General features: G+C 35.3%; 1 protein-coding gene across 4 annotated transcripts in view; it reads right to left on the bottom strand.

Moving 5' to 3' along the window:
* Nrx-1 (Neurexin 1) overlaps positions 1–24,870 on the bottom strand; it is a 98,262-nt gene that overhangs the window by 24,091 nt on the left and 49,301 nt on the right. For 3 of the 4 annotated variants that reach the window (XM_081973294.1, XM_081973293.1, XM_081973291.1), the window contains 7 exons: positions 24,628–24,654; positions 20,724–20,882; positions 16,759–16,911; positions 12,743–12,847; positions 12,056–12,260; positions 11,551–11,742; positions 3,772–3,931 (listed from right to left, as the gene is read on the bottom strand). In XM_081973294.1, the coding sequence (XP_081829420.1) occupies positions 3,772–3,931; positions 11,551–11,742; positions 12,056–12,260; positions 12,743–12,847; positions 16,759–16,911; positions 20,724–20,882; positions 24,628–24,654 (1,001 nt within the window). The remainder of the gene's footprint in view (positions 1–3,771; positions 3,932–11,550; positions 11,743–12,055; positions 12,261–12,742; positions 12,848–16,758; positions 16,912–20,723; positions 20,883–24,627; positions 24,655–24,870) is intronic. The other variant, XM_081973292.1, reaches the window with a different exon arrangement.

The raw sequence follows: 24,870 nt of genomic DNA on the forward strand, positions 1-24,870 counted from the left end.
CTTGATTAGTGTGAGACGCAACATACGACAACTCGCCTGAAATTTCGTTTATTTTCCAATTTGAAACTTGATTGGTATTTGTCAGAATCGAACTGTCATAAACTTGGTTTATATCGTTAGGATTAGTAGCAAGCATTGCATGTTGCCCAGCTTCAGAAGAAGCTACATATTCTCGAAGTTGTCGTGTGTTTCCATCCGTGATTTCCCCTGAATTATCTGTCTGTGTCCTATTGACATTATTCTGACTGCTTGAATTTTGCGAAAAACCTCTGTCAATATGTAGTAATGTATTATGTTTTTGATTACAGGTTCTACATCCACCAGATCTACAATCATACTTTGAATGTCCTGTTCTTAAGCAATTACTGCAAAGTTTAAGCTTTTTCACTTCATTAAACCTTTCTGAAGGGTTTAAATTATAAAACTTGGGACAGTGATAAATAAAATGATTCTCGTTACAGTAATTACATTTTACAGACTGTGACTTATCACTCCTGTCAGTAAGTCCATATGCACATTGCTGATTTAAATTGGCGTGAGAATTGTTATTCGAATAGTTTCTGGTACCTTTAAATGGAAGTTTTGTATGTACTTGATCTCGTGATTTGCTTTGATTTACGTTTAATTTTGAAAATTCATGATTTATTGCTTCAAGGGTACAACACTTCTTTGTCAAAAATTCAATAAATTCACTTAGTGTTGGTAGTGAATCATTAGTTTGTTTGCTTTCCCATTCTCGAATACTGCTACTGTCTAACTTATGCAAAATTAGTGGAATTAACAACGTGTCCCATTGTTCAACTGGTAAAGATAATTTTTGTAGCGCACAGATATGCTGATTTACCATGTCTATTAATTTTCTTAATTGCAAGGGCGAATCCCTATGGACAATTGGTAAATTAAAAAGAATGTTATTAACATGAAAATTAATAATAGCTCGTTTATTTTCGTATCGTTTTTTTAATAACGCAATGGCAATAGAATAATTTGAGGCGGTTACATCTAAAGACTCTACTAACTTTAGCGCGTCTCCCTTACAGCATACCTTTAGGTACAAAAACTTATTTACTTCACTTAAGTCGGTTCTATTGTCCACTAAAGAGTCAAAAATGTCTTTGAAACTAAACCATGTTTCATAGTTTCCGTAAAAAGATGGTAACCCTAAGTCTGGGAGTTTGGCAACAGCGCCCGCCTGTGGCAGCGAAATGTGCGCCTGCGCCGACTGTGACGATAATGACGTGGTAGGAGAGGAAGAAGAGTTGTTTACCGAGAGGTTGCAAACTTTGTCTGCATCTGCAATATATTTTTTTGCATATGAAATAGCCGCATAAAAAGCAGTTTCCGTGTCAAGTCTATTAATTTGTTCCTCATTCGACAAAAATTCTAAACGGGTTTGAATTTTATCGAATTCTGAAAAATCTTCTTCCACGCTCTTAAGCCGAGTTTCCGTTTGAAACCGATCAATAGCATTCGATAAATAATCATTAAATCGATTTAATCTTTGACATATTACTTTACGAGCATGCCTTAATTCCAAAATGTCTGTGTCGACCGACTCTGTTGAATTAGAACTCTGCATTGTTTGCTTTTTTGCTTTTGGCATTCTTATTTAGCACAAAAATAAAACACGTGATGATTCGAGACGAGATATTTTAAACAAAACGAGAATATTCGAAACAAATGTATATACGAGTACTGCCTGGGTGTGAAATTTGCAAATTTCCCTTTTCTTGCAACGTGAATAAATCCTAAACTTAATCGAGATTCGTGACGTAATTAAAATACGAGAATGGACGTGTAAATTCGCGATAATTACTGTACACTTTGCTATTATTTTCAGGTCGAAACGTGTAAATCCATAAAAAATAACGTAAACTGTGGCGAACGATGTAAACGTTTTTCTAACGATTATCAAAATAAGTACGGTAGGAATGATTAAAAGGATACAGGCGCTCACCTTTTGTTTCTTGTTGATTGTGGTTTGGCGATCGACGTACAAAATGGCTGCTTTTCTTGGTTCTGTTTCTGTTTCGATGCAATTTGCTTGATTCTCCAAACTTCAATTTGGAATCTGGCTGACGAAGGACCACTATGATGCGTGGATGTGTACAAAAAAAAATGATCTTTGTTAACTACAAACTTTGGTTTATTTAACGAAATAAGAACGTGAAAAATAGTAAACGCGTGATTGTTGCTTTTGTCGAAAGTCGTATCGCTTCTGTTCTTGCGGCACACACACACACACGTCCCGTCTCTCTCTTCTCAGTCGGGATCGCGGGGTTGCCACTGTGACTTTTTGTCTATCACTTTCGCGTCGTAACAGTTACTTCAAATGCAAATTTTAAGCTTCTGATCTCACTTTTCATTGCATCAGAGTCATTTTTTGGTGGGCAAGTGAATTTTCAAGGTTTAAATGTGTGAATTTGTAGTCAAAAATTCTAGAGAAAGTAGTTTTTCATGTCTACAAGTCAATTTTCAATACTAAAGTTTTTCAACTTATCTGAAAACTATGACGACTACGACTGACGACAAAGACAGGTTTTAAGTCAATTTTCACCGTTTCAAAGAAAATTTATTGGTTTCTAGGTCAATTTTCAAAACGAAAGTCTTTCAATTTGTCTGGAAACTATGGATACAAAAACATTAAACATTTTTAAGGTTCTTAAGTCACTTTTCACTGTTTTCAAGACAATTTTTAAGTTGGATTGGGTTGGTTTTGGTACTTTGAACGTAATAACTCAATTATCTCCTAAACAAAGACTTATTTTTTCAAAATGAACAAGAAAAGTAAAATAAACTGTAATTTTTGAAAAATATTCAGTGACGTAGAAAATACCATATTTCTGTATGTACGCCACTGGACAGTTTTGACAAACGTCATTAACATCACCTAATGAATATTAATTTCATAACTACTTGTTCGAAAAGTTTGATCAAAATTGCTCTAACGGTCCGGACAGTAGTGACAGTTATGACAAGAAACCGAACTTTGAAGGACTGTATTTTCCTTAGAAAGCATTTGTCAGGAAAATTACATAATTGTATGTAAACTTATTTTTTGATGGGCTGCGTTATTGACATTTAAAACTGGACGACCCTGTATAATCATTGTTTCCATAGAATAAAGTTATTCTGAACTAAAAGTACTGGCCTTAAGTAGGCTTTTTAGTCGTAACAGACATAGTTGAAGTTTTACTACAAAAAACCAGAACACTCTGTCAGTTATAGGATTTCAAAATGTGCATCTGTTAACTTAACTAATCCCGTAAATTTTACTGTTTTTGGGTTCTTAACTATTTACACACAAATTAATGGCACCCTCTGTATATTGTCAAAATTGCAAAGAATACTGTGGTCCTAAAAATTATGTTGGCTGCCAAAATATAGCGCAAAATGTTTTTCTACCAGAATGATGTTAAGGAGATCAGATATTAAGAACGCTACAAAAGATCTAAAATGATGTAAACCAGTGTGAAAAATCTAAAAATGTTGAAGTATCTACAAAAGTTAAAAAATCTGTTGTCGGATGTCCTTTAAATGTTGTACAGAAATTGGTTAGAAACTAAGAAGATTGAATAAATCATTATCAAATGAATCCAATAAAAATCTAACGTAACCAAGCAATTTTTAGGGTAATAAACGTGGATTAAACTAACACTCTTTATATGCGGCAGTATAATCTAATATTACCCTATTCGGTAGAATTATCCTGCGAATATTCGGAGATGAAAATACCGGCAATAGAAGCAAAACCTGGTTGAAATTTATTACCTCAATGTGGCCGCCTCTTTTCCGCACGTAGGTCCAGTAAACATAGTGTTGGTGCAGTCGCATATAAATCTGTTCCATCCTTCCGTACACACTCCTCCATTTAAACATGGCTGCGAAGGACATTGTTCAGGTTGAGTGTGGCACAGTGTACGAATAGACCCTGTAAATGCACGTTTATTAATATTTTCGCCGTTTAATAATGTGTAATTTAAGTTTTAATACGTTCAAACTCAATCTTGGAGGTTCCGTTTTAACAAAAACCGCAGTACACTCGGTTAAGCTTTTTCGGTTTGGCTCGAGAGCAAGACGTTCCGCTTTAATGTTGTGCGCGAGCGGCTCAATATCTCAGAAATGCAAACGAGAACGAGTCGCCTTGGAAATATTTGCGTTCTCGGCCGCAACAAAAGCCCTTTTGTTCGTTGCATGAACGCGATTTAATATTCCGCCGAGAGTTTATAAAGTTTCCGGGCCCGGCTCTGCAAAATTAAGACGCCCGTATTTTGTTTTCCGTCCCGATATTGTTTTGTTTTTGAGTCTAATTAGCGACGCCGGCTGCGATCGTCTTCCTGTTATCCGGTTTCCAGACTACGGAATTACTCAAGATCGGATTGCACCAGTTCAGTTTCCGGAAAATTATAAAAAGTCGAGGCGCAAAGATTCACAATTTATTAATTAAAAAAAAATTAACAAGCATTATGTCTTTTTTAATACAATAAAAATATTGATGAGATTGAATATTAATATTTAGTATGCAAACCATAATATTAATTAATTTGTGCTAATATGTCAAAGTGGCAAGAGAACGGGATTAATATCGATGGAGTGCGTCTAAACCATTTACAGAGTTTGACCATATTGTGGTCGTTGCCAGCAGAGGTAAAGAGCTTAAAAACATGCTTCGGGAGCTTCATCGAGCATCGCTGCAAATTGGACTTCAAACCAAACAAAGATCATGAGTACAGAAGACATCCAGGTGACCGTTAACAACCAACCCCTGGAGGTTGTCTTGGAATGTGTTTACTTAGGCCACAAAATTCAACTTGGCAAAAAAAATCAACCTTCTGAAATCACAAGAAGAATAGGCCTCTTCTGGGCAGCTTTTGCAGACTTATCTTAAATCTAGTGAATTTCCTATAAATTTGAAAAGGAGAGTGTTTGATGCCGGTTCTCACATATGTTCACACAAATTTGCCAATAAACTGCAAACCACCCAACGAGCAATGGAGAGGGCTATGATAGGAATCACTCTAAGGGATAGAATCCCTAACGAGGAAATTCCTAAAAGAACTAAAGTGACAGATGTTCTAAGGCTTGTGGCACAACTGAAATGGAGATGGGCTGGTCATGTGGCAAGGCAAGACGACCAGGTGGGCACATGGGATACTAGTTTGGCAAGCCCAAGAGAGACCAAACAGAGCACTGGTAGGCTCCAGAGACGATGGCGAAACGATATTCTGAATGTTGCAGGAAGAAATTGGACCCGGACTGCTAGAAATAGAAAAGGCGTGGAGGGATTTGAAAGAAGAAGAAGAAGAATATGTCAAAAGTTGAAATTGTTTCAGCATCATATCATACAAGACTGAAAGCAACTTTCTTACTACAACTGTATACAAAAATGTAAGATTTTTTGCAATACACTTTTTGGCAGAAATTGACCAAACATCCACTGCTTGGCAAACTCCGGGCTAACAAACCTTAAATTTCGAACAAATTCCGCAAAAAAGTTATTTCCCACAATTTTTGTAATTTAGTTTGTGTGAAACTATCAAAGCGCTGTCCGTGGCTGTTTTAAGCTTCCAGCGTGCATGTGATGAAAAGCTTTGGAAAATTTACAATTACATCTCTAAAAGAGCCGGGCATTTGGATTAAAGCAACCTCGAATGAATAAAAAGTGAAACGATGACGGCGTAATATATTTTCACGTAAGAGAACAATGGCGCAAAACCGTTTCGTTTTATCTTTGTATGCGGAGGTAATGAGGAAAAATGAGTAGGGAGTCATTTTCCAGGCGGCGCCGGAGTTTCTTTTTCCGTTTGCCGAGCAAAGAAATTTAGTGACGTTTTCAAATTGAGTATGAACGCTGATTGGCTACAGTGAAACAACTTTGCAATTTTAAAACATTAGGTAACCCATAAAGTTGAAAAAGAAAATTGATACAAAAACATCATGTTTCAATAAAACCTTGTTATTTATTTAATTTTTGTTATCTTTCATTCATTATACAGATACTGGAAACTTGAAATACTTAAATTGAAAAACAAATAAAAAAAAGCACAGTCACATGAAACGCTTCTATACATAATGAATATTGATAATCCTGTCGTAAGGCTAGAGACTTACTTCTCCAGCCCTACGAGTATTTTTTTTGTTCCCTCCTCTAGGTCCTCGAGGTTTTTTAGTTTAAAATTTAAATTTTATTTTATTTTATAAGCAGTTTTAGACAAGGAGGGAAACTAATTAAAAGTGCCATAAGTGTAAGTGGTGGTGCCATTTTAAAAATCAATCAGATTGAAAAAAAAACTTTTTATTATACTTAACAGAAAATACTACATTTTCAACTGTTTATAAAATACAGTAAATATGACATTTTCGGAACAGCGCACGGAAATTTTTTCCCGATCCCTCCTTCCGTGCGCTTAATAATAAACATAGATATCCATGATACTATATATCCTATGGCAACCCGAAGAAAAAAAAGAAACGAGTAATGTGTCTATAGCAACGATTTATTTATTAATGACAAATTTTATTTTCTGTCAGTGAAAATTAAGTATTTATGTATTTAATACATTTTGCAAAAATGAATTCAGATTGTGAAGAAAATCGGGATATTCCCGAAAATATCTTACAACGAGCGGCAGAAGTGAGTGCAGATTTATTACCAGTGATATCCAGGTTGAGATATGAACAAGAATATAACAGTTTTACCGAATGGCGGACTCAGAAACGAATCAAAATTGTGAGTGACGATATTCTTTTAGTATATTTTTCTGAAAAAGCCAACACTATGAAATCCTCGACTTTATGGAGTCGATTCTCTATGTTAAAGAGTTGTTTGGCAATAAAAGAAAATACTCACCATTAATATCCAAAAACGATTGCTTTTTTGAAACGACAAGCTGTAGGATATATACCAAAGAAATCCAAGATTCTTACAGCAGAACAAGTAACCAAATTTTTATGTGAAGCTTTAGATGGAGAATATCTACTAGCAAAAGTAATTTTAGTGTTTGGCATCTTCGGTGCATGCCGCAGAGATGATTTAATACGTTTGAGTTTAGATGATGTGGAAGATAATGGGCGTTTCCTTGTCGTGTTCTTACGAGATGGAAAAACTCACAGGTCAAGAAGTTTTACCATTACCAATGAAAATTGCAAATTCGATCCCTGTACAATTTACCGTAAATACGCAGATCTCCGCCCTAAACATATGGAGAATAGAAGATTATTTGTTGCATACCGAAACCAAAGATGTTACGCTCAACATGTTGGATGCCATACTATCAGTGGTATTCCAAAACTTGTTGCAAAATACCTAAAACTAAAAAATCCCGAAGAATATACCGGACATGGGCTAAGGCGCTCTTCGGCAACCATGTTGGTGGAAAACGGCGGTGATTTGCTCACTTTGAAAAGACACGGAGGATGGCTTTTTTCCAATGTAGCAGAAGGATATATAGAAGAGTCCATACAAAGAAAAATTGAAGTATCACGGAAGTTGTTTAGTCCTTGTAACTTGGAAACTACAACATCTGTAACAGTCAATCAAGAGAACCAAAGCACACACGAACACTCCGCTTCAACATCTTTAGCAGAGTCTTTAGTTCAACAAAAAGAAATGCAAAAGGGATTGAGCTTCAACAATAATACGAATTGTGCAATAAATATTACTATTAATAATAACGGTTCTGTCCAAAATTAATTTTCTTAGAATTACCTACTTGTATTTTTTTTGTTAATTTGAGTTGTATGTACTTACATTTTTACTGTTTTAAAAATAAAAATAAATATTTCCGATTTTCTTAATAATTTTTTTCGATATTTTTTGTTTATGTTGATTTCAGGTACCCAAGTATAATAAAAAATATCGTTCATTACTCGTCCAGAAATGGATTTTCCGTTCTTGCATGACTTACATTTGTCACGCGCGCACGAAAAAATCCTCATTTCTGTACTGGTAATGAAATATACTATTTCAAGAGAAAAAATAAGTAAAAGGAAAAGAAAAAACTTGGAAGAAGCTTTGAAGGGGATGGGAAACGTGTTCGACTGATGGTGTCTGTCTCCAAGTTTGTACTTCCCCCAGTGATTCAGACATTTGGACCGAAACCTTTAAAGAGGCTGGAATGGAGTTGTTTGGTTAGCAGATTTTTGGAAACAGCTTACGTTTGAGCTATTTTCCAAAGAGAAGAAGTTCGGTGAGAGTGTCCTGATCAGGCAACTGATTGTTTGGAGCGATTTTCACTGATGTTTGGGCACTGAATTGACAGTAGAGAAGGATCCGACACACAGGCAAAGAAAAGATCTACTAGAGGTGATCTGCACTGGTGATCGGAACTGTGGACTGTGGGTACTCATAAAGACTTTTAAGTTTCGCTTCTGGCAAGTAGAATATTATTAGTTTTAAGTTTTGTAAATAAGATAGGGTAGAAGACTGTCTAGTCTATTTTATTTTGAATCGAAACGGTTTAGAAATTTAGTCCGTAAAAATTTCTTGGCATCCCTTATTAAAACATGTCAAACGAACATTTGGATTTGATTACTTTTGAAAATTTATCTGATGATCTAGAGGCAACCTTAAGGACCTCACCTTTGGATACGGGGGCAAAATTAAATCGGGGTTCTTTAAAGGATAACAGAATTCACCATAAATACAAAAATATTTTTACAACCCTATATTTTCAGGTGAGAATCAAAGAAATGATGGAACCAGTTTTGCCACGAACATACTAAATTGGCCGTCTGCGCGGATGACACAGTTATCTTAGAAAAAAGTGGCAGATAGAAGGAACTTACAGTAATGGCAAATTAGTGTGTAAGTGGAAGATCATGAGACTTGATCATGAGCCAAATAGATAAAGGTCATTAAAGAAGGACGAAAAAGAATTAGGAAACGTGGTATTAAATGAAAACAGAAAAAATTTTACCAAATAAAAAAGAGGATGAATCATCTACTCTTTTCGTGAGAGTAAACGTCTGTATTTAACAAAACTTTAAAAACTGAAATATACAGGGTGTCCCACGACGAAAGACATCGATTGATATTGGAAAAAGTATAAATAGGAGAGTTTTGAAAATTTGGCAGGATACTGATGTGGGCATGCCCAATCCAACTAAAATATTTTCAAGACGGTTGCACTTCCGTTTATACCGGAAGTCGATCACAACTTTCTTATTTTAAATAGAACACCCTATATATTATTACATATTTGGATTCCTCACAAAATTCTGACCAACTTTTGTATAGAATGCCCTATGCCTATCTCTAGCCGTTTTCGAAATATTTGATGTTTTTCCAATGTTAAAACCGTATTTCATTTTGCAATGAAACTTTGGGTTATTGTAAATAAAGGATCGTTTTATTAAACTGAGGGTGCGTAATGACTCATTTGTATACAGGGTGGTCAAAAAAAAATCATAAACTTGCCACTAAAAAAAATGAAAAATCTGAAGTGTTTTAAATAGAAACCCACATTTTTTATGACGGAATCATTTTGAGCATTAAAAATTACTATAAGTTTCAATTTACTTGCCTATACCTAAATCCACCCCATTTCGTTTTATTTGAGAATAAACATTTTTTTATTATGCTGCACGGTTGGGATTATGTGGTGTTCTAGTTGGTCATGCTTTTGACACACGGTGATATTAGAGACCTGCAGGGCATGTTAATAACACTAGTTTTGAGTGTTTTGACAACTGCAAATATGCCGTCGCGGTTACGTTATTCAAACCAAGATTACTTAAATCTGTTTATTATTTACGGAGAATGTGATAAAGTTGTGAGTAGAACATGTGAGGTATTTGCCGCTCGTTATCCAGAAAAACGAAAGCCATCACCAAAAGCTGTCAAGCAAATAATTGAAAATTTTAAGAATAGCTAGCTATTAAAACAAAACCAATCCTTAATAATACAAATGTAGAAATTGCAATTTTCGGCTATTTTGTTGCAAATCCAACTTTGTCAATAAGACAAGTTTCCCGTAGAATCAGGCCTATCCAAAAGCTCAATTCAGAGGATCCTGAAGAAACATAAATTTCACTCTTTAGAGGTTTTCAACACTTAAAAGAGGTTGACTTTCCGAAGAGAGTTGTTTTTAGTGAGTTTTTGCTGACTAGTCACTATGGAGATGAATTGTTTTTGAATAATATTATTCGGAGCGACGAGGCCAAATTCACTAAAAATGGAATGTTCAATAGACATAATTCACACTACTGGGTGCGTATTCTTGAAACGAGGGAAGGGAATAATCAAGAGAAAACCCTGTAGAATGTGACAGGAACCCGCCATTGTCACCTTATTCTGTCACATTCTAATAACAATTCTCTTGAGAATTCGGTTCCCTGCTTTCAAGAATAGGCCCCCTGGTGTGACATAAATCCACACGTAATTAGAGAGAGAAATTTTCAAGAAATATGCAATTTTTATAATAAAAAATGTTTATTCTCAAATAAAACGAAATGGGTTGGATTTAGGTATAGGCAAGTAAATTGAAACGTATAATAATTTTTATTGCTCAAAATGATTCCGTCATAAAAAATGTGGGTTTCTATTTAAAAAACTTGAGATTTTTCATTTTTTTTAGTGGCAAGTTTATGATTTTTTTTTGACGACCCTGTATACAAATGAGTCGTTACGCACCCTCAGTTTAATAAAACGATCCTTTATTTACAATAACCCAAAGTTTCATTGCAAAATGAAATACGGTTTTGACAGAGTACAAAAATATGTTGAGCGTTGCAACTGTCACTTTTTTGGAAAAACATCAAATATTTCGAAAACGGCTAGAGATAGGCATAGGGCATTCTATACAAAAGTTGGTCAGAATTTTGTGACGAATCCAAATGTGTAATAATATATGGGGTGTTCTATTTAAAATAAGAAAGTTGTGATCGACTTCCGGTATAAACGGAAGTGCAACCATCTTGAAAATATTTTAGTTGGATTGGGCATGCCCACATCAGTATCCTGCCAAATTTTCAAAACTCTCCTATTTATACTTTTTCCAATATCAATCGATGTCTTTCGTCGTGGGACACCCTGTATAATAACAAAAATTTATTTATAATTTACTGAATCTAGATGGTTGTTAATCACCAATTCGAATCAGTTATTTTGCTTTCGACAATAACCAACAACAACCGAACATTCCACTTATTATGATTCCCTGTAAAACTAATTTTAACAGTCTGCAAACCGTCTCGGAAAAATAACAAAGTGGGCGTAATGCAGTTAATTGTTCCTCTTTTACGATCTGCAGGTTTGCTTTCTACCTTTGGATCGTTTTAACATTCTGCTCGGTGGAAAAACGTCTTTAGAAAGCTGTTTTTCGATTGTAATGCCCACATTTAGAGTAGTAGACGTTAGTAGAGTAGTGAAAGATCCTGCTAAACGATAACAAGAATTTAAGTCGTTTTGACAATTTTATGGTTGGTTTTAGTCGTATGACTGGTTTTTCAGACCGTGATTTAACTATAGCTTTCTCTCACTATATTACCGTAAAACGCTTTTAAGATGTCAAATCATTTATCAACTACTTAAAATTAACAGACACTTACCAGAGTCCTGTTCGCGGACATAACTGGCCACATCCACCGGTTCGTTATTCATAATGAGATCCTTGAAACAACCGACGAAGCCCTGCTGGAGGACCGCGGTCCAAAGGCCGGACGGCACCTGGATCTCGGAAAACGGGGGCCCCAGACCCCCCACGTACAATTTACTCTCCAGTTCCAATGTTGCCGAGCCTTCTGCAACAAATTCGAATGCCTATCTTTGTTCTTTAGCTAACCCTAGTTCAGAGGCTCTAGCTTAAAACTATGTGAAAGAATATCATGCCGATGATGGAGGAAAGACAATATGAAGGAATGACTTTAGAAACTGTATTTAATTTCTTACGTCATCCTTATCGATTGATGAGATGAATCAAGCAATACAGAGTTGACAGTCAGAGTAATGATGGGATAACAAAAAGAAAAATTGCACAAAAAACGAATCAACTACTAGAAGAAGCAAATTGACGTAACCTGTCTGGTTAGGTAGAGTAGTGTCTGTGTTACTTACTTGCGTTCTTACCCATAGATTTAAAATCGGTGTGGAAACCGTCTACGGTAATTCGAGAATCCCGTCCCGATCTCCGGAAGGTGACTTCGTGCCAGGTGCCGTCGTCGATGCGCCTCCTGGAGCCCCGTTGTTTCGATGGCCCCGTTCCTAGGTCAATGTGCACGTAAATGTGCCCGTTGTAGATTTCCACCGCAAATAAATCCGTCTATAAAAACAATAATAAATCTAATCACTTCTAGTTTCCAGTCTAAAGACTGGTAAAAAGACAAGACATTATTTGCAGAGCACTTTTATGTTGCATTGTTCTAAAATGTATGTCTTATCTCTTACAGTCTCTCGGTAAATAGAAAAAGGGAACGCCGGAAAACAAAGTAAGAAGAAAGGTATTAGCGTTTCAACTGTTTGGTGGTTTTAAAGGATGGCACAAAGCTGTAGGGAATAAAAAACGGTTACGTACAAGACGCATATAAATCCCGGTGGCCTTGCAACATTTACCCCCAATTATTCTATACTGAAAAAAAAATAAGAAGGCTTTAGTACCGAGGGATGATCCAGCACCCTCTGCGATGGCGAGTTTTCCTGATTGAAAAACTCTAACGATGAAAAAAACTGAGATGAATTCTCGAGTATCCCGTGAATTACGCTTTATTTACTGCACCAAGGGTGGTATTAATTTTTCTTACTTACCCTGGGCGGTGTACCAGCATTGAAAAGAATAAGGCCGTTCGCTTCGTTTGTGCGAAATTTAAACGAAATGTTTCCTGACTTTTTGGCGTTCCACGTCGGCAAAATCTGGAACAAAACAGTAGGTCATGGACAATTTCTACCTAGAATTAGGTAAAAAATGTTTTTTTTTTGGTTTGAGCGCAAAAATTGTTCTGAAATTGTCAGAAAGAAAAACTGCAGGCAAAAACAGCGCTGGATAAATTGTGTTAAACTTACGCCATTTTGATATCCAAAAATAGTTTTGAGACAGAAAATTTTGGACAAATTACAGTGCCGGTAGAATACTCTATACCCATTTTTTATGGGCAACTGATTTCAGAACTTTTAGTGACTAACTTGGTATTCACTCTATTACGACACTGTTATTATAGAAATTTGTAGTGTTTGCAAGAGTTATAAAGCTCATTTCCAAAATGAAATAAGAAGGAGTATGCATTACAGTTTGTCCTGATTAGTTACTGTAGCCACTATTAGTAATAATTACTAGTATTTATAGTAATTATTTATAGTAATTAAGATACTAAGGGCATTATAAGGACAATAATGCATGAGATCGATAGAAGGTTTAATGTCCGACTTTCATTCTGTAGATATGTATTTAAAAAATGGTCAGAGGACATTATAAAAAATAATGCCCTCACCTGAAGCCATTATGAAAAATAACGCCCTAGGGCATTCTTTCTTAGATAATTGACATCAAAGTCAACAGAGAACGCAGAAAAAATAATCACAACTTTGTGCTGTCAAATCACTACTCTAGAACTATATCGTATGTTTACGGACAGTATTCAAGATATTTTCTACTCAAAGAGTCATACCTTAATCATTTGTGCGTATTGCATATTTACAAGCTAAATAAAGTTTTCTAGGTGAAATAAGTTGTTAAACTTTGGAAATGGACACGACCATTTGGTAGGTAAACAAAGAAACTTTAACTAAAATCTCACTACTAAGAGATAGTCACCGTATACTTATACAAACAAATTTTGAAAACTATTCTATGCTCTACATATAGTACGTCTAACCTACGATTAATCTTAAGACACCCTTTGTCCTGTATAGGTTCTTCTTCTAGTGCCTATTCGTTTCGGATATTGGCGACCATCCTGGCTATGATGACCATGTTGACTGCTGCTTTAAACAGTTCTGTGGTTGTTTTTGAATACCATGTTCTTAGATTCTTGAGCCATGGTATCCTTCTACTTCCGGGCCCTCTCTTTCCAAACACTTTTCCTTGGAGGATGGATTTTAAAACTTTGTATTTGTTGTCATTTCTCATTATATGTCCGAGATATTCCAGTTTCCTTCTCTTAATCGTTTTCATCACCTCTTTTTCCTTCCCCATTATTTCCAGTATTGTTTCGTTGGTCACTCTATCTACCCAGGATATTCTAAGGATCCTTCTGTATAGCCACACCTCGAAGGCTTCGAGCTTCTTTTGTGTAGCTTCGGTCAATGCCTAGGATTCCATGCTATAGTACAATATGGAGAACACATAGCAGCGCAGGAGTTTTACTTTGATATCTAATTTGAGGTTAAGGCTTTTGAAGAGATTAGACATTTTGATAAAGGCATCTCTTGCTTTTTCTATTCTACATCTGATCTCTTGTGAGTGGTCCCACTGTTCGTTTATTAAGGTTCCCAGGTAGAGAAGTTTGGATACTCGTTCTATTGGTATATTTTTAATAAATATTTGGCAATGTTCTTTCTTTTCTTTACTTATGACCATGAATTTCGATTTGTTGATGTTCATTTTTAGCCCATATCTTTCACTTACTTCATTTACTTTGTTCATTAGCTGTTTTAGACCTTCTATACTATCTGCAAATATGACGGTATCATCTGCATATCGGATATTATTCAGCAGTTCACCATTTACAAGAATTCCATTATCATCGTTTTCCAGAGCCTCTCTAAATATCAGAGGGGAGATGATACACCCTTGTCGTACACACCGCAGAATGTTAACTGCCTCTGTTGTTTCATCTCCAGCGTTGATTTTTATGGTGGCTGTCCAGTTCCAGTATAGGTTTTGTATAATTCCGAGGTCTTTATCCGGTGCCTTTCAGCACTTGTATCATCTTCTGGTGTTGGACTTTGTCAAACCCCTTTTGGTAGTCCACAAAGCAGGTATAAATGTTGCAATTCATATCCCTACACCGTTGGAATAATACTTGTATACTGAACAATGCTTCTCTTGTTCCAACTCCTTTCATGAAGCCAAATTGTGTGTCTGCTACTCTCTCTTTGCGTATCTTGTATATTCTGCTATGGATAACCTTAAGGAAAAGCTTTAGTAAATGGCTCATTAAGCTTATGGTTCTGTATTCTCCGCATTTCTTTGTCCCTTGTTTCTTGGGCAGCAATATAAATTCAGAGATGAGCCATTCTTTCGGGATGTTGCCTGTGTCATAGATATTGTTAAATATTTTGCAGATCATTTTTATTGATTCTTCATCCAAAAGCTTAAGGAACTCTGTCTGTATTCCGTCCGGTCCTGGAGCTTTGCCTTCTTTCAGCGATCTTATGGCTGCTTCTAGTCATCTCGCTTGTTAGTGGTCCAGTTTCTGTTGATAAGGAGGGGGAATCTCCTCTCTCATCGAAGAACAACTTCTCTATGTATTCCTTCCAAGTGTCTTTAATGCTTTCTTGGTCCACAATAAGTTCTCCATTGTCATTGACGAGTTTTTCTACTGTTCTCTTTTTGTACTTGCCAGTTATTTCTCTCACTTTTTTATGTTTTGTGTATGCAGTGCTTCTATTTCATGGCATTTTTCTTCCGTTTCTTTCTGCTTGGCTTCTCTGATCTTTCTTTCTAGTTCACATTTTGTATCTCCCTGTGTGTGGTTATGTCATTCTTGTAATATTTCCTCTGTCATCCACGTCTTGTTTTGTCTTCCATCATTCTTCAGAAATCTGTCCTTCATCTCCTCTAACACTCTGTTAAGTGAACGTATTTTTAGGTACGTACTGTATAGGTTAGACGCTCTTTTACCAATTACTGTCTTATAAGAATCTATTCAGCTTTTCAGCATTCATTAACCAGTTGCAAGTACAGACAGCATTGAAAACAATCAATTTTACTATGTTCATTTTATTATTTAGTTCCAACTCCATTACGTATTTCTTCCATTAACTAGTACAGCGAGGTAGAAGCTTATTGAAGAGAAAGTTTATATTTCCCAGCTAATTTTTATCTAAGCTAAAAATACTGCAGCTTAACGAGTATATTTTTAATCCAGGAAGTGAGGATTCGCACAGTTTTGCAGGCACCCTTAATAACGGAAATACTCTGACACAAAGTTTAACACGTGAAATTTTTGTAGACTTAAAAACTACACTAAAAGTTGAATTTAAGACATACGACCCGCACTACCACTTTTCAAACTTTTAAAAAGATCAATTGCCATCAAACTGAAGTTTGAAAGTTTTAAGGTTTGGCAAACTCGGATCCAATAGAAGTTTGTCCGTGTTGAAAGTTCTCGATCGTTTTAAAAGCTCTTCTAATTACAAATGTATGTATTTTCATGTTGTTTCAGCTGCAATTTGTCAGTTTTTGTAGGGTATTACCAGCAGAAACATTATTGGCCATTACAACTGGAACTATCGAAACCCGTTCATTAGAAGTAATTGCAGTTCGCTGTTCATTACTTTTTACGACCTTAGTGAATCGATACTTTCGTCTAGTCTGGATAGAACGGTCGCAAAACTAAAATAATTGTGTACTTCAGACAATTTCTAAGCGTGAGATTTTGGCGTTTTTCCATAACCGATATCAAGCCTTTTAATGTCGTAAGAAATCAAAATCCCAAAAGCAAATCCAATAAAAATGGAAATACAAGTGTAAATGTCAGAATGTCTCTGAATTGAAAGTGGATGGACAAGAAAAAACATTTTCATTACGAGCCCCCCCGCTTCAGACAATGTCGAGATCCAGTCGATAAATTCTAAGCAGCGAGATTAATGTAGCGTCTTACCAAATGGGATTCCCTGGTGGTGAACGTGATTGGATCGTGGGTTTCCCCCGTTGGACATTTGTAATCCAGCCGTCCCGCCACCTGGATGAGGTGGTTGCCGGATTTTCCCAGATCCAGTAAATTGAGACGTAACGTGTCGGCGACGAATTCCACCTGGAAAATTCAACAGTGATTTAGTAAAGTCGAGTGATGGTGCTAAAATATAAAAACAGGGTTTTGTAAAACGGTTTAGTATGTTGGTTGTTGAGAGCTTTCCGTTTATTTTAATTTTTCCTGCTTCGTACAGCCCGGTGCCGAGTAAATTCATTAGTAAACTAACCTACTCGCTTGTCAAAAAAGTTGAATTTTAACTTTTTTAATGTGATCAAAACTGATGCAACTTTACATTTAAAGCGACAAGTCAAATATCATATTTCTATTCGCCCACTCTTGGACTTTATGCCTTCCCAAGTGTCTAATGATCGTACGGTTCATGATAACAACTTATTCACTGTGTTTTCTGATTTTTTGGGCTAGAACTGTTTCTATTAAGTAATAGTCAAGATTTACGGACATGTGAAACCCACTCAAGATATGACCGTCATATTGGGATATGTTACAGACCAGAGTTTGCTTGATAAGTCAGGAAAAAAATGAGCTTAGTTCCTGAGATATTGATTTTTGCTGTTCAAATGTCATAATTGCATTTTTTTACGCTCTGTGAAAAGTATGTAACACTAAAAATATGACCACGAGGTTTGTACATGTTATAGTCCAGAGTGTGCCTGGTGGGTCAGCGAAAAATTCAAGCTAAAGTCTCCTTTAGTTCCTGAAATATTGATAACCTGGCTTTTTGGCTTATTTACACTTTTCTAACTCAAGCCATGTGAAAGTAAGTTATTTTTCTGCTTTCTAGGAGTTTTTCCAATAAGTCACAGCAAAAGTAAGTCAAAAGCTCTGTTAAGCTGCTCTGCTCTATGAAAACCATGAAAGAGCCAATCGTGATTTTTAAGATATGTTGTACTAATCCAGCAAAAAAGTTAGTTTAAAATTTCTTTCAGGTCCTGAAATATTGTTTTACTTTTTTGAAATCTATATTATAAGCGCATTTTCAAAATTTTCAAAAAAATAAGTGCATTAATAATGTCTTAGTTTCAAAACTCTCTTTGGCTTTGTTAAATAGTATATTCTATATTAAGAGCGGAAAGTATATATTTGCCGCTTGCACATGAAATTTGCAGCTTGAGGCGAAGCCGAACGCTGCAATCATGTAAAAGCGGCAAAAGTACTTTTGGCTCGAAATATAGACGATATTTTTTCGACGACTGCTGTGGGGTGGATTAGAAGGACAACTCACATCATTTTCGTCGCTCGAACTCATTGTCACCGATAAATCACTTTGACGGAATGTGGTTATTTCAAACAGGTATGTCAAGCGTTGTTATGGAAACGCCGAAAAAGTTGGTGAGTAGATTGTTAGTAGAAAGCGAAAACGCTCTAGAGCAGAAAATCTCTCTTTCTGCTCGCGCGCGGCAAATAACCCCTTTCTGCTTCTAAATGGAAGCGTACATGAGGTACTTTCAAAGTAAGTCGTCGAAAAAAGTATTTAAAATGCAGCATCTGACGTTTTCCCAATTTTCCGGAAAACGGAGAAAGATAATTTAATTTGGAAACCGGAAATATGTTTCACATAAAATTCTCTAAAACTTTACCCATTTAACCGACTCTGTAGCTCTTACCGTTTTCGAGATCCCAATACATGTAGAAGCAATTTGGGACACACTGTATATTTCTCAGAAAAGTAAGATAGGAACATGGAAACAGTTTTGTACTGACATCAACCGTTTGCTTGCTACAGCTTTCCATATTGAGAATTTCAATGTTTAATGGCAAATATCTCAAAAACGACAAAGTTTAGAGAGAGTCTTTTCAGAAACAAAAAAGTCGAGACTAACTTAGCAGTTGTGGTCACTAATTTGAGATTTCATGTAAATGTCGCAACATTGGAATCGTAAAAATATTTTAGATCTCTTCTCTATGTTGGATAGTATTCCAAATATTGTACCCCGCACAGTTTTGACTATCCAGTACAAATACAATACACTAAAAACCTTAACTAACTAACAGATTTTTCAATTTAGTATGTTTACTTGAAAGAAGCATTTTGAATTTGTCCAAAACACTCAAAAAGTTTCAACAAGCCTGCACCTAACGCATAAAACTTCATGTAAAAAGATCAGCATCAAATCACGTGTAATATTTCCAGTTTTAGACTTTCCGAGCGTTAAATAAGTCACCCTGTATGTTTTCCCATATTACTTAGAAAATATCAACCTAAACAGGCAAGTTATCCAGACAGAATAATGGTAAAAACTGGTAAAAAAATGTCAAACTATGCTCTAAAGTTGCAAAAATCAGGGTTTGGAAACGTTTTCTTGCAGTATTTGATATAAAACGTGTTTCTGAGATTAATGACAGTTGTTTTGACAATTGTCAGGTGACCGTCTAGCTAAATAGTGTTCCACAATCACGTGACAACTGTCACTAACGTCAAAACTGTCAAACTATGCTCTAAAGTTGCAAAAATCAGGTTTTAGGAACGTTTTCTTGCAGTATTTGATAAAAAAACGTGTTTTTGAGATTTATGACAGTTATTTTGACATTTGTCACGTGACCGTCTAGCTAAATAGTGTTCTACAATCACGTGACAACTGTCACTAACGTCAAAACTGTGCTCTAAAGTTGCAAAAGTCAGGCCTTAGAAACGTTTTCTTGTAGTATTTGATATAAAACGTGTTTTTGAGATTTATAACAGTTATTTTGACAATTGTCACGTGACCGTCTAGCTAAATAGTGTTCTACAATCACGCGACAACGTCAAAACTGTCAAACTATGCTCTAAAGTTGCAAAAATCAGGTCTTTGAAAAAAGAAAAAAGTTTTCTTAACTAACAGATTTATCAATTTAGTATGTTTACTTGAAAGAAGCATCTTGGATTTGTCCAAAACACTCAAAAAGTTTCAACAAGCCTGCAACTAACGCATAAAACTTCAAGTAAAAAGATCAGCATCAAATCACGTGTAATATTTCCAGTTTTAGACTTTCCGATCGTTAAATAAGTCACCCTGTATGTTTTCCCATCTTACTTAGAAAACACCAACTTAAAGGGGCAAGTTATCCAGACAGAATAATGGTAGACAGTTAATTAACAATAATTCTTATCTTTTTGTTGCCTCTTCAACAATTCATACTCTGTTCGCCAGACAAGAAAGTCGAGTATAATACGAGCATTTTCTATTCTTTATCTCATTATTCGGGGCACATTTGATTTTCTGGAACCGAATTCCAGACGAAATCCAGGCGAGACAAATTTAATTATGTTAACCTTACCCTCTGGAATAAACCGACGGTTTTACTATTGAGATTCCGCGCTCGGACGTTTTCCATTACCATGAAAAGCTCACCAGCCAGACCGATTCTAATGTTTGGTATATTTGAAGAGGCGTCGCGACGTCACTTGTGCCAATATTGCAAATTCCTTGTTTGACGCTTATTTATGTGCTACGACATAAATCGGAACCGGGGCCTCGTGCAGCTTGGCTTATCGCACTATTCGCGTTATTTTCGAACATTCAGACAAATAACCAGTTTATGTAGCAATGTTCGACATAATAAATATGCCTCTAAAATATGTTCAGTGTTCCACAATGAGAATGAAAATAAAAATATAAGTAACGTCATCCTAATTTGTGTGAATTTCAGTATTTGGTTTTGTATCATCTGTCTAAAGTAAAACCAGTAAAGTTGTTCTACTGAATTATATGCTCTGTACGAGTCAAAATTGGTTAGAATCATCATCATTATTTATTACTTATTTTTGATGTATTAATTCTTGCTTGAAACTTTTACCGTTATTAATGAAGAGAAACGTAAGGCAATTAATTTCTTGCACATGTACAAAACTGAAAGCAAAAGAAATCACTTACTTTTCTCATACACCCCACGAAGTTATTGTGTACTCGAGCCCCCGGGAGAGCTCTAGTGTTAATGCTGCCACCAACATAGACACGACTCGAAGACAGGATGGTAAATTTGCCGGCAATATGGGAATGGTCCGCATACACACCATCCACGACCGCAGAAAGCTGCAAATGACACATAAATGCATGTAGAGAAAGTAATCAGCTTTATTAACATACACATAAAGCTTGGATTGTGGCCAAAACTAAATACGCAAAATTAGAGCGACTTAAAAATCGCTCTTTTGCGGCCAAAGAACTTTTAACGAAGAGTCGTATCAAAGCGCTTGAAAGCTCTTTTTCTTCTCTAAATACCGTATAAAAAGATCGGGCTCCTTAATTGGTGTAATAGGATTGCCTCGAGACTCTACCGAGCTTTTTTTTGTCTGTATGAGATTAAGATAGGTAACTGCAAGGACTCTTCTTTTTCATATTCGAGGGAATTATGACCATGAGAAGATTAAATCAAGGTTTTTGCGAATCGTTTAATTTTCAGTTCCATTTGGTTACTCTAAACGCGAGCGACGGACAACTCACGTGAGTTAGTAAGTGGTAAATGGTACGGTAATACAAATTTTAAATTGATTTGATTCGAAGCAGCAAAACTAACTTTTGAACAATTGTTTTTCTTTTTTCAATTACATAAAATGGAGCTAAAACTCATAATCTGACTACCAACACAACAAACTTAACAAAATGGCGCCAAAAATAATAAGTATTTTGATGCTATTTTTTATTATTCTTTTTAATTACTTAAAAAAATATCGCCAAAACCTACAACATAACCAAAAACGCTAATTTAACCAGTATTTTGGAGCCATTTTCTCTTTTTAGGCTAGTTGGATGTTTTGGTGTCATTATTTTTTTTCTTTCCAATTACTGAAAAAATAAACAACACAACAACCTAACCTGTAAACAACAACATTAACCTAACCGAAAAAGCAAAAATGGAACAAAAATTATTTTGTTTTAGTACATTTTTTTCTACTTCTTTTAAATTAAGTTTAGTTAAGATACATTTTCTTGAGCATCTAGTAAATTAGTATTACCTTTATTTTTACCGTTCTCTTTGCTAACGTATTTTAGTACAAATTTTAAATGAGTTTCCTTCGAAGTAGTGAAATAAGACGACTAAAAATTATATCGTAAATCATCAAGTTCAAAATTATGATTTAAAAGAAACTAATCTAGTCTTTGGCTTTCTACATTGACGAGATTTAGTACATTTTAGAGATCATGTGCATGATCTGCCAGTATCACGGTATCATCCGCATATCGGATATTGGAAATGGACTGTTTTATCAACAAGGAATAAAGTTGTGAATTATTGTCAATGATGACTGTAACAGAATATTAAAAAACTGCAAAGACAACAGCCATGTCGTTATTTAATTGACCGTTGAATTCTCAGCGTTTACAAGATAACAACAGTGGGACGTGGCATCTTAGATAAACCTGTAAAACATTTCTTTGTATACGTATGGAATACAGAATTTTTTAATTTAAAAAATTTGTATCATTTTTTTTATCCATTACGATGAAAACCATTTTCGCCATTTTTTAAACCATTTGCCTAGAAATAACAGAGCAACTAAATGAAAGTTATCCAGATTTTTTAGTCATTGGCTTTTTCAGCGCACCTACATCAAATTCAAGACAGTTTGATTCTTATCCGACACTGAAAGGACACTTGTCTCGATAAAGAAGGTAAAACTTGAGACTTTCCGGCCTGTTTAACCAAAGAACAACTCGACGACTTAGAGATTTATTTCCGAGAGCCAATATGACGTTCAAAATGTAGCGAATAATTGGGAAACAGGTAATTTTCACCAGTCAAGTCTGAATTTCATAAACCATTTTCACCGCAAGTTTTTTCGTTAATAAAGACAGTAGTCAATGTTGCCAGGTCTACCCTTAAAACGGTATATCTACCGTTTTTGTGGTGCTTTTACCGTTCTCCTGTTTTTTTTATATACCTATAATCTACTCTTTTTAATTACATTGTCATTGTTACATTATGTTGGCTGTAAAACTTTTTATTAACATTTTTAGTTTATTAAAAATGAGCTTAAAACAGTCATTTTCTTATTCCAAATTATCCTCTAAAACCACGTGATGTCTGTCACTAATGTCAACATTTGACTAGAATTTGCAAGAATTACATTTTAACAGAGTTTTCAAAACAAGGCGATTTTTTGAGAATTATGACAGTTATTTTGACAATTGTCACGTGACCGTCTAGCTAAACAGTGTTCTACAATCACGTGACAACTGTCACTAGCGTCAAAACTGTCAAATTATATATGCTCTAAAGTTACAAAAATCAGGGTTTAGAAACTTTTATTGTAGTAGTTGATATAAAATGTGTTTTTGAGATTTATAACACTTATTTTAACAATTGTCACGTGACCGTCTAGCTAAATAGTATTCTACAATCACGTGACAACTACCACTGACATCAAAACTGTCAAACTATGCTCCAAAATTGCAAAAATCAGGGTTTAGGAACGTTTTCTTACAGCATTTGATATAAAACGTCTTTCTGAGAACTATGACAGTTATTTTGACAATTGTCACGTGACCGTCTAGCTAAATAGTGTTCTACAATCACGTGACAACTGCCACTAACGTCAAAACTGTCAAACTATGCTCTAAAGTTGCAAAAATCAGGGTTTAGATACGTTTTCTTGCAGTATTTGATATAAAACATGTTTCTGAGAACTATGGCAGTTGTTCTGACCATTGTCACGTGACCATCTAGCAAAATAGGGTTCTACAATCACGGGACAACTGTCACTAACGTCAAAACTGTCAAACTATGCTCTAAAGTTGCAAAAGTCAGGATTTAGAAACGTTTTCTTGTAGTATTTGATATAAAACGTGTTTTTGAGATTTATAAGAGTTATTTTGACAATTTTCACGTGACCGTCTAGTTAAATTGGATTTAGAAACGTTTTCTTGTAGTATTTGATATAAAACGTATTTTGAGAATTATAACAGTTGTTTTGACAATTGTCACGTGACCGTCTAGCTAAATTGTGTTCTACAATCAGGTGACAACTGCCACTAACGTCAAAACTGTCAAACTATGCTCTAAAGTTGCAAAAATCGGGTCTTAGAAAAAAGAAAAAGGTTTTCTTGCAGTTTTCGATATAAAGAGTGTTTTTGAGATTTTTGATTTTGACAATGGTCACGTGACGGTTTAGCTAAATTATCCTTTAAAACAACGTGATCTAACAATTATTAATAAAAAAAAAACAAATGTATCAAATGTATTTTTGAATTACGGTTTTTATATTATTTATAGCAAGAATCAATGATTAAAATTTTTGACAATTATTAAAAGACACCCTATATAATAATATAACATGAATGAAATTGTTTTGATCTATTGTTATCTACCGTTTTTTGACTGATTATTCTACCGTCATCAAATATTTTGACTTGGCAACATTGACAGTAATTGATGAGTCGGCTGAAGCTAATTAATGAGAGTAATCAAGTTGGAAAAAATCAACAGTTTTATCTTTCTCTATCTCCGACAATACATTCGACATTTCAACGAGATTATTCATACGTCATCAATCTTTCTCTAAAATAAAAACGCAAAAAAAAAACTGAAAGTTAGTCGTCTCATTTCGTTTTCGAGTCATTTACATGCCCGATCAAAGTCTTCTCCCGTGTGATTTATCGGTAAGGCTTAGCGAAGTGGAAGCGGGATTAAGTTAGAGGCGCCCTCTGGCGATTAACCTGCGGCACAAAAGAAACGTTTCACCTTCGTTGTTTAGCAACACGGTCCGCGACATCATAAATTTTGTCGAGTTGGAAACGCGGATAAATATAATTAAAGCGGACGTTGTTAATCACTTACCCGACAGAAACTGGTTATCGCCGAAATCTGGAAAACGGAAAACGGGATTAGCCATAAATTAAATCTTACGCTTCACGATAAATTAAGAAAAAAATTACAGTAAAGTGTAGGAAAACCAACAACCGGTTACAAGATTACAAAAATTGTTGCTACAGATTATCAAAACTTAAGTGCAAAGTTAGTTAGGTCAGAAGTTATAACTATTTTGTAAGCTGTATTCATTGTTATCTTTAACTGTCAATA

The sequence above is a fragment of the Ips typographus genome, linkage group LG2, assembly GCF_016097725.1.
Source record: "Ips typographus isolate SLU linkage group LG2, UJ_Ityp_2.0, whole genome shotgun sequence".
In the NCBI taxonomy this organism is placed as follows: Eukaryota; Metazoa; Arthropoda; class Insecta; order Coleoptera; family Curculionidae; genus Ips; species Ips typographus.